We start from the raw sequence: 11,294 nt of genomic DNA on the forward strand, positions 1-11,294 counted from the left end.
ACAGTGATGAGAGCCTCATGCCAGAAGACAACCAACCCTCCAATTAGCCCATTAGCTAGAACCTGGGACATGTTTGAGAAATCAAAATCCTCACGAAGCCTCTCATGATCATGCATGTGTGTTTCCAAAAGGATAAGTAAAGTTGGCATATGATTATCTAATAGGGACCTAAAGTGGCGTCTAAACTATGGATTATGAGAACCCCTACAATTCCATATTATGAAATTCATGATACTAATTTGAGGAATGGTGACTAGGGGAATCAGAATTAGAGGGGTGACAACAGAGGTTGTCATCTGACTCTGAGGATCCAATACTGGAGGAGGAGGAAGAAGTGTAGGAATGATCACCATTGAGTATTTTCCTGCTGCTCGATTGTTTGTGACTCAAAAATTTAGGCTGCATGTGGTCATGTCTTGAGGACACTTTAGAATGAACTTATTTTTGTACTCTTCTTTGAGGTTGTAAAGATGGATTCCCTTTAACCATAAGAACTCCATCTTTGTCTCCCTTAGCTCCATTAAGATCTGAGCTAATTCTTGCCTTGTTTCTATATCTAATGCGTTGGGAGAAGGAGGTGGAGTATGTGGTGGACTTTCCATTAGTGTCAGTGTTTCTATGGGATTGTTGGGAGTGGAATATGGAGATAGTGGGTTGAAGGAGTTTAGGTTCTGGAACCATGGTGCATAGATCTGCCCTATGTGATGTGGAGAATAGAAAGGTAGGAGAGTTATTGTTGAGTTGAGCGTTGGAATTGGAGGAGGCATTGGGTATGTCCACTGTTATGGATTGGATGTTGATGCTTGGTTCTCCAGTAGGAAGAGTGTTTGAGTATTGTACCATTGATTCTAAGCATATGCTTCCATCCCTAATCTCATCCCCTCCGTTACTATTTCTGCCAAATGTGTTGGATTTTGAAGTAGGAGAACAACTTCCTGGTTGTTGATCTCCATTGTGAAGACTAATGCATGGCCCTGTAAACCCATCTCTAACCACGACTGTAGTGGGAGATCCATTGTGGTTTGCTAGAATGTGTACACTAACGGAGTTGTGATGTGTGGTAGTTGAGGGCCTTGCATGTCCAGATCTCTCAGATAAGTGTTGGTCGAGTTTGGGGGAAAGGTTGGTCGTTGCATGGCTACTATCTGTAGGAGTATGAGGTAAAATTGATGTGGTAGAAGATTGTATAGGATTTGTAGAATTTGAGAGAAGTTGTTGTGAAGTACAACAAATCTCCTGTTGAGAGTCACATGTGAGGTAATCATTTGTTTTGTATGGGAATTAAGGTTGACTAGTTTGATGTTGGACGTAGGGTATTGTAGCATGTAAATTTGATTTGCTACTATCAACGTGTAGTCCATGTGTAATTGAATGGTCATATGAAGAAGCAGAGCTGTGTATTTGGTATTAGGTAGAATTGGTATTAGGTTGTTGCTCTACATGGAGTTCCTTAGGTGGCGTGTTTGAAGAATTAGGTATGGTCTGAGAGGTTATGTCTATTAGAGGTGTAGTAGGTGCTAATGTATTATGATTAGGAGTAGGGTTTATATGATTGGCGGAAAAGGACAGCCAGAGTTTAGTAGAATTGTCTCCTAGTGAATCTGATGTGGGCTTAGTTATTGATGAATCCTTTATTGGGCCTATTAGTACCCTAGTGTCCAAATCCATATTGGATTCATGCAGATCAGCTAATTTGTCATATTTATAAACAAAGAGCTTATTATTTGGGTCGTTGGTAGAGATTTTATGTGCCTCAGTAGGCCCAGTAATAGGCCCAATGCTAGGCTCAATAGCAGTAGAATACTTACCAGGCCCAAAAGTAGTAGGTGACTTACCTCGATGTTGCCCTATCATGATTGCCTCCGACGCCGCCCTATTGTTGGTTTGATGTTAGGGTTGTATCATGGTAGTTGTTTCTTTGGAAAATCTACAATTTTCCATGCAGACTCTTGGGCTGTTTCTGGAGTTGATGGATTAGAGGTGGAACTAGTGTTAGACTGTAGAGATATGTGCGGTGTGTATTAGCAATTTATGTTTGCATGCCCAAATCTCCCACACTTTGTGTATAGCAAATTAAGCCCCTCATAGAGTAGCATCTGATAATGGTGTCCAATGAGTAAATGTGTTTTAAGAGGTTTCTCAAGGGCCACTTCAATGTAAATTCGAGCATACTTTCCCCTAGCAGTAGAGGAGGTAGATGCATCAACCTTCAGTAGTTGACCTAGTTTAGAACCCACCTTTCTTAAAATTTGCTCATCGTAAAATTTTGTTGGAAGTTCCAGTAGACGAACCCATATGGCTGAGTACATAAGTTGTGTAGAGGATGCATGGAATTTAGGCTCCCATTTACGAACAGACAAGAAGTGATTTAAAACAAACCATGGACCCCTCATGCAGTGCCTTAAGCATATTTTCCTCCTTTTGAAATTTGATTAAGAAGAAATCCGAGCCCAAATCTATCAAAGGAAGATCCTCAGTTGGCTTCCATAGTCCAATCAGTTTAGCATGCAAAATTTGGTATGTTATATTTCGACCAAAAAGCTTAACAATTACTGAGTATTTCCATGGCATATATAATCGACATTTATCTTCAGCAGTGATAGGAATAAATATGTCTTCATCTTGATTGGTTATAATACTCTCATCCTCTAAGTCAAAAGAGTGTCTAATACACTGTTGGATATGAGGAGTTGTTGATTGATGTTTATTGGAGATTAAGGCTTGAAGGAAGGAAGTTGGAGGATTGGTGTGAATCTTATCATCGATTTGCATAGTTCCAATATCGGGTGGTTCTGTTAGTTCTTTGGTAGAGGGACTTGGTGGTATATGATTATTCATAGCTAGTGAGTTTGTTAGTGGTTTTTGTATATGAGATATGAAGAAAGGAAGAAGGCTAAGCTGTGTAGTTGTGTTAGAGAGAGAAGCTCTTACATCTTTCTAGATCCTGTCTCTTTTCTTTTTCAACTATGTTCACCCACGATTAGAGAAGAGAAAAACAATACTTTCTCTGCAGGGTATTTTATATGATATTATTTCTTTTTAGAAATTTTTTAAAGTACTATTTTTTATATTTGAAAATATTTATATATACCATAAATTGAACTACACATTTCACCTTTGAGATGACATGATTTTTGTACTCGTGCAAATATCATTGCATATTCAAAATCTCATACGTTTTTATAATATTGTTTTCTTTTCAAAGGAGTACAAAAAGAAAGAAGAAAACTTGCCCTTCCATAGTGGAAAGTGTAAGATTTTCTTACGTTAATTTATTGGTGGCCCAATAGGTTTAAGGCCCATAATTGATATTTAATTAATGATTAAATCTCATCCGTCCGATCGGTTACTTGATAGACGTACCAGATTAAATAAGAACCTCTATAAATTGGTCCTCTCCCCACCCATTAGGGTTACCATATTTTCTATTCTCTCTTCCATCACTAAAGTCGGCAGTAACGAAAGCTAGGGTAAAAGGTAAGAAACCAATTTCAATTAACGCTTCCGCTTCATGATGATGGCTTATGATTCAGGTATGTTTTCTGTAACGATTTTGTGCAAGATTATCATGTTCAAGATCCTGGTGTAACTTAAATTTATGCTTACATATGGTATCAGAGCCTGAGATTTGAATTGATAATCTTTGATAAAGAATGTAATGCTAAACACATATATGTAATATGTGTGCCACCTTATGGATTACTGTAGCCATGGAAAAAAATTAATACGCACAGTTATTTTCTGTTTTTGCATTTTATGTCCGTCTTCGGACTTCACGTTCTTTGTCCAATTAATAACACAACACTATACTAAGAATTAAAATTCTAGTCTTTGTTGGTTTGGTGTTGAAGTGCCGAAATATGTTTATTTATATCTTTATCCTTTTCAAATGTGATGTAGGATTGAATGTAGTTATGTTGATTAAAATTACGAAAACTGCTGATGATGGTTACTATTTTTAAGCAATTTGGGGCCATGATCTTTATAAATTAAATAAAAGGAGATTTGATGTTAAATCCCTATACTGCCTATTTGCTTAATGTTACTGCCGATGGCATTGTCTGTTTGATCTCCTTTAGAGTTTCAGTACCATTTAAGGATTAAATATTAGGTGTTTGATCCCCATTAGAGTTTCACTGCCATCTAAGGATTAAATATTAGATATTTAACGTTATTAGCAGAAAGTGCTTAATTAATGTATCTTTTGAAATTATGTAGTTTGTTAGTCACCAAAGTGATCAAACTACATTGTTTAAAATATTCACATGCATAAAATTTACTGATGCTTATTTTATGTGTGCATTTATGTTTATATAGTTCTTTAGTCACCAAAGTGGCCAAACTAGTATGTTCATAAAAAGTTTGCATACATAAAATTATATTTTATCCATGAAATTAATGAAATGCCTATGATTGAAAATAAATGGATAAATTAATTTTCACTATTGCTAGAACTTAAGGATTTACCCAAAGGTGAATCAATTAATCTATGAATAGTGAATATGATGAGGTAAATTAATATTCTTAGTCAAATATATATTGTCTGTCCAAAGATAGCATATATATTTGATTAAAAATATTTAATTACCTATTAAAGACTAAAGGGCACTTAAATTATGATAGTGTGTCATAATATTTACCCAAAGGAGAATTGCGATATGCTTTAACTGTTTTGTTGAATCCATATTGATTTGTGAGCATGTATTATCTATTTTGCAGCTATTCCTTTTCATTCGCTTGCTTCATCTGTTACTGTGTTCAACGGATTGAACTTCTCTAAATGGCTTGAACAAGTCCAGTTCCACTTAGGTGTGATGGATCTTAACTTGGCTCTGCTGAATGATAAGCCCGCTGCCATTACTAATTCGAGCAGTGTGGATGAGAAGTCTTTCCATAAAGCGTGGGAACACTCTAGCATGCTAAGCATTATGTTTATGCGAATGAATATTGCCAGCAATATTAAGAGTACTATTCCACAAACAGAAAGTGCCAGGGAATACCTGAAGTTTGTGGCAGAACATTTTCGTTCTGCAGATAAGTCTCTTGTTGGTATACTAGTGGCTGAACTCACGACCATGAAGTTTGATGGGTCGCGTAGTATGCAAAACCATATCATCGAGATGACTAACATTGCAGCAAGACTTCAAACCTTGGGGATGAAAGTGGATGACTTTTTCCTGGTTTAGTTTATTCTGAACTCGTTACCTCCTGAGTATGGCCATTTTCAAATTAACTATAACACTATTAAGGATAAGTGGAATGTTAGTGAATTGTCCAGTATGCTTACTCAGGAGGAGTCAAGACTTAAGAAACAAGGGAGTCATTCAATTAACCTCATGAGTTAAGGAGCTGGTAAAGGACTTAAAATGAAGGCCAACAAGTTCAAGAAGAAGAAAGCACCTACTAAAGCTCAACAGGATGCTAACAAGGAACATAAGGTAGATATGTGTCATTTATATAACAAGGAAGGACACTATCAGAAAGATTGCCTAAAATGTAAAGGTTGGTTCGAAAAGAAAGGTACAATTAGTGCTTTTGTATGTTTCAAATCAAATTTAGTAGAAGTTCCTAATAATACTTGGTGGCTTGATTCTGGTGCAACTGCTCATGTATCTACTACGTTGCAGGTATTCCTTACGATCCAAACTACAAATACAAATAAGGATTTCTTATTCATGGGAAATCGTATGAAGGCCCCAATTGAAGGCATAGGGACTTATCGTTTGATCATGGATACTGGACGTCACCTTGATCTATTACAGACTCTTTATGTACCTTCAGTTTCTAGGAATTTGATTTCTCTTTCAAGACTTGATGTTTATGGATTTGATTTAAAGTTTGGAAATGGATGTTTTAATTTATATAAGAATGTTATTTTTATGATTCTGGCTTTCTCAGTGATGGTTTGTATAAATTGAAACTCGATATTGGTTTTTTTGAATCCCTTTTTACTGTTCAACATAATGTTGGAATTAAACGTAGTTCACTAGATGAAAGTTCTACTTACTTGTGGCATAGACGTTTGGGTCATATATCCAAAGAAAGGTTAGAAAGATTAGTAAAGAATGAGATTCTTCCGAATCTAAATTTTACTGATCTTACTATATGTTTGGATTGCATTAAGGGAAATCAAACCAATCATAGTAAGAAAGGTTCCACAAGAAGCACCCAACTTCTTAAAATTATACACACTGATATTTGTGGACCCTTTGATGTTCCATCTTTTGGTGGAGAGAAATATTTTATCACTTTTATCGATGATTTTTCACATTATGGATACATCTATTTGCTGAAAGAAAAATCTCAAGCAGCAAATACTCTCAAGGTGTTTGTTAATGAGGTTGAAAGGCAATTAGATAAAAATATAAAAATTATTAGGTCAGATAGAGGTGGTGAATATTATGGAAAATATAATGAGTCAAGACAATGTCCAGGTCCATTTGCAAAGTTCCTCGAGGAACATGGCATATGTGCACAGTATACTATGCCAGGAACACCTCAACAAAATGGTGTTGCAGAAAGGAGTAATCGAATACTTATGGATATGGTTAGGAGCATGATGAGTAATTCCTCATTACCCAAATCATTATGGATGTATGCTCTTAAAACTGCTATATATTTATTAAACAGGGTTCCTAGTAAGGCAGTTCCAAAGACCCCTTTTGAACTGTGGACAGGAAGGAAACCTAGTTTAAGGCACCTGCATGTTTGGGGTTGCCCAGTGGAAGCTAGAGTTTATAATCAACAAGAAAAGAAATTAGATTCTCAAACAGTAAGTGGTTACTTTATTGGTTACCCAGAGAAATATAAAGGGTATGTGTTTTACTGTCGAAACCATAGTTCGAGTATTGTTGAAACCGGTAATGCAAGATTCATTGAGAATGGTAAAGTTAGTGGGAGTGTTGGAAAGCGAAGTGTGAAAATAAAAGAGGTGAGGGTAATATTTTTTTACCCACGAATGTGCCTACTTCCACACAAATACCAAATATTGTTCCAGTTGTTGAAGAACACTTTGACAACACCGAGCAATATTTGGATGAAACACTTCATGAAGAAACTAACTCATAAATAGCTGACACAGATGAACCACAAGAAATGCATCTCAAAGAGTTAGAAAATTGGCTATTTCGGATGATTACGTGATTTATTTGCAAGAGTTAGATTTTGACATTGGTCTTAATAAGGATCTGGATTCATTTTTACAAGTCATAGAAAGTAATGAGTCTGACAAATCGATTGATGCCATGAAGGAAGAGTTAAAATCCATGGAATACAATAAAGTCTGGGATCTTGTTGAACTGCCAGAAAGTTCTAATAGAATCGGGTATAGATGGGTCTTTAAGACCAAATGCGATTAAAATGGCAATATTGAGCGATACAAAGCCAGACTTGTTGCCAAGGGTTATACTCAGAAAGGAGGCATTGATTTTAAAGAGACCTTTCGCCGGTCTCAAAGAAAGACTCGTTAAGAATTATTATGGCTTTTATGGCTCATTATGATTTAGAGTTACACCAAATGGATGTGAAAACTGTCTTTCTTAATGGAGATCTCGAGGAGGAAGTGTATATGGACCAACCAGAGGTTTTCGAAACTAAAGGAAAAGGTCAAATGGTGTGTAAACTGAAGAAGTCAATATATGGACTTAAACAAGCTTCACGACAATGGTATATAAAGTTAAATGATACCATAACATCTTTTGGATTTTATATACCAAAAGATCAGTGGGAGCAAGTTTATATTTTTAGTCCTATATGTTGATGTTATTCTACTTGCTGCTAATGATTTAGGTATATTGCGTGAGACTAAAAATTTTCTCTCTAAGAATTTTGAAATGAAAGATATGGGTGAGGCATCCTATGTGATAGGAATAGAAATATTTCGTGATAGATCACAAGGATTATTGGGATTGTCTCAGAAAGGCTATATCGAAAGAGTTCTAGAGAGATTTAACATGAACAATTGTTCTGCAGGAATTGTTCCAATTCAAAAAGTGGACAAATTTAGTGTCATGCAATGCCCTAAAAATAATGTAGACCGAAAAGAAATGGGATCAATTCCTTAATCTTCTATTGTTGGTAGTCTGATGTATGCTTAGACTTGCACAAGATCATATATTAGTTTTGCGGTCGAAATATTGGGAAGATATCAGAGTAACCCAGGAATTGATCATTGGAAAGCTGCAAAGAAAGTTTTGAGGTACCTGAAAGGAACGAAGGATTACATGCTCATGTATAGGAGATCCAAGCATTTGGAAGTTTTTGGATACTCGGATTCAGATTTCGCTAGATGTATTGATACTAGAAAATCCACGTTTGGTTATTTGTTCCAATTAGCTGAAGGAGCAATATCATGAAAGAGTGGCAAACAGTCTATCATTGTTACATCCACGATGGAAGCAGAATTTGTGGCATGTTTTGAAGCCACAATTCATGCATTATGGCTGCGAAACTTTGTTTCACGACTTGGGGTTGTCGACACCATTACCAAGCCGCTGAAAATTTATTGTGATAATTCTGCAGCAGTATTCTTCTCCAAGAACGATAAATACTCCAAAGGTGCCAAACATATGGAATTAAAGTACTTTACTGTCAAGGAGGAATTTCAGAAACAAAGGGTGTCACTTGAGCATATTAGAACTAATCTGATGATTACAGATCCGTTAACGAAAGGTTTACAGCCAAAGATATTTAAAGAACATGTACATAGAATGGGTCTTGGCTGCATTTATGATTGATGTATTTATGATGTTTTGACACTCTGAGCTCATTTATGTGTTTCTGATGTACATTAGTGATTTCCTGTTTCTCATAGTGGTGTACACATTATTGTTTTGAGATATTACAGGATAAGTCTCAATGAGACATTACTGTGGACCATAATATTTTATAGCTTATGGACCTGGTACGATGAGTTGCTAATGTTGTAGTATATGGAAGAGAGTATGTAGACAAATTATATATAACCGCCATAACTCACATTTAAGTGTTTATCGTATTATGGTATTTATGATGGACATTATCTAAGAGATTTGTTTATGCGCAACTAATGTTCCTATATTAAATATTAATATTATGTGATTATTGGGCCAAGTAGGAGAATGTAAGATTTTCTTACGTTAATTTATTGGTGGCCCAATAGGTTTAAGACCCATAATTGATATTTAATTAATGATCAAATCTCACCCGTCCGATCGGTTACTTGATAGACGTACCAGATTAAATAATAACCTCTATAAATTGATCCTCTCCCCACCCATTAGGGTTACCGTATTTTCTATTCTCTCTTCCATCACTAAAGTCGACGGTAACGAAAGCTAGGACAAGGGGTAAGAAACCAATTTCAATTAACGTTTCCGCTTCACAATAATGGCTTATGATTCAGGTATGTTTTCTGTAATGATTTTGTGTAAAATTATTATGTTCAAGATCCTGGTGTAAATTAAATTTATGCTTACAGAAAGTAGCAGCAAAGAGAACACAACGGCAGGTGCTGGCAACTGGAACTCCCACAGGCTTAAAAAAGAGGGCATAAGATGGCCCTTTCAATCGCATGCACCACATTTGGACACTGCTACGTATTAAACTTCCAAACATTGCCTATATATCATGTAACAAAGTATCTCGTTGGCATTAGGTAATGACTAAAGAACAGTACATTCATTTTAATTGAATGTACGATTGCTTTTGTGAGCTTACAGTTAGAACAATGACAAGAAGTTCAAAGTTAAGCTTAAGCCTCCACGCACTGAGATTCTTTTCCATAAGTAAAGCAAATACTGCAGATTGGATCGTCCCAAACAAGGTGTAAAGACACGTTATATTCATCACCTGTGGGTGCTTCTTGCTACTTCCCGCCTGAAAAAAAACAACAATTTCATTCAATGTAGGTTCCATTTGAGAGAGAAAACGAAGAGGAAGAGAAAAAGGTTTAAGTTATATAGACCGTAGTTTCATGTTATATCAAGTTAGATGTTACTATCACTTTAACTAGGTTATTAGTTGTCGTTCGTTATAGAGATTCGTTTGCAATTACCTTATAAATGATCTGACTGTATAGATATTCTTTAAACGATTAGTTAATAGAACTTAAACCCGAAAAGAAAAAGAACAGAAAAGAATAATAAAGGAAACCTGAATAATGCTCCATATGGTAAGAGCAAATGAAGCAGCAGCAACCAAGAACCCAATTCTCATGTGTTGAAGTGAAGACGAGGAGCTGCGGTCTTGCTAGTTGAAGGAAAGAAGGAGAATACTTGTTGAGCAGTGGACCTTTGTAGAAAGTCATTGATAATATTCCCACTATTGATATTAAGGTGCCAACTACTCTTACTTGACTTCCCTGCCTCTTCCTGTCGATTCTTATTTTCCTAACAATGGTTATATGCTTCTTTAGAATACTAATAATCATAATTAGTTCCAAAACTGTCAAATATTTAGTACTCTCTGTTCCAGATTACGTGAAATCGGTTTAAAAAAGATGACCCCTTTCTAAATTTGGAAATAATTTAGCTTAAACTTACAATTCTACCTTTAATGAGAAGCTTTTATAACCACACAAATAATTTGGACCTCTTTTTAATTTATTTAGGACTACAAATTTCAAAAATCTTCATTTTTTCTTAAATTTCGTACTCAGTCAAACAGATTCACATAAATTAGAATGGAGGGAGTACTAGTTAAAATAACACACATGTAATTTTCACACTTTTACGTTTTTGGCGGGTCAATTCCAAGATAGTGGTTGGAAAATCTACTTCCTTAAATTGTTATTGGTAGGAACTGTGTACTTCGCAAATAACATTTCATAACAATTCCATTCACTTTATCAGTTCCGTATTTACTACCACTACCAATTACACGTACGCAAAATCGTGTAACTGTAAGAAATCACTTCCTCTTTAATACTACTCCTCATCAATGGCGGAGTTAAAAAATTAGTCAAGGTGATTCAACTTTTATAAATAAATTATATCAAGCTTATGCTTCAAATCAAGAGGATTTAATCCTTGTATTTATCATACATTTTTTTATTTTTGCCTTGTAATATACATATTGTAATATAATTTAAATTTCTGAGCTAGGGATATCATATGAAACCCCTTGCTTCAATGTGACTCCACCACAGCTCCTGGTATTTTCCCCCTTCTAGTTGTAAGAAATTGAAGTGGTTGAGAGCGTACATTTTTATTTATTTAATTTTGTTTTCAACACGTCCCCTTACGTATGGGCCTAACTTTTTTTCATGGCCATACACGTAAAAATTCTTTTCCATATAGGCGGCGATGAGAACTCAA

At 35.6% G+C, this 11,294-nt stretch overlaps 1 protein-coding gene across 1 annotated transcript; it reads right to left on the bottom strand.

The window, feature by feature from the left end:
- Window positions 1-9,216: 9,216 nt before the first annotated feature.
- On the bottom strand, window positions 9,217-10,194 carry LOC138889622 (WAT1-related protein At1g60050-like). Its single transcript, XM_070172954.1, has 4 exons — window positions 10,132-10,194; window positions 9,697-9,855; window positions 9,456-9,597; window positions 9,217-9,314 (listed from the first exon to the last, which is right to left on the bottom strand). The coding sequence occupies exons 1-4, from the start codon at window positions 10,192-10,194 to the stop codon at window positions 9,217-9,219; spliced, it is 462 nt and encodes a 153-aa protein (XP_070029055.1).
- Window positions 10,195-11,294: the final 1,100 nt, after the last annotated feature.

Source organism: Nicotiana sylvestris, chromosome 4 (assembly GCF_000393655.2).
Source record: "Nicotiana sylvestris chromosome 4, ASM39365v2, whole genome shotgun sequence".
NCBI classification, from domain to species: Eukaryota; Viridiplantae; Streptophyta; class Magnoliopsida; order Solanales; family Solanaceae; genus Nicotiana; species Nicotiana sylvestris.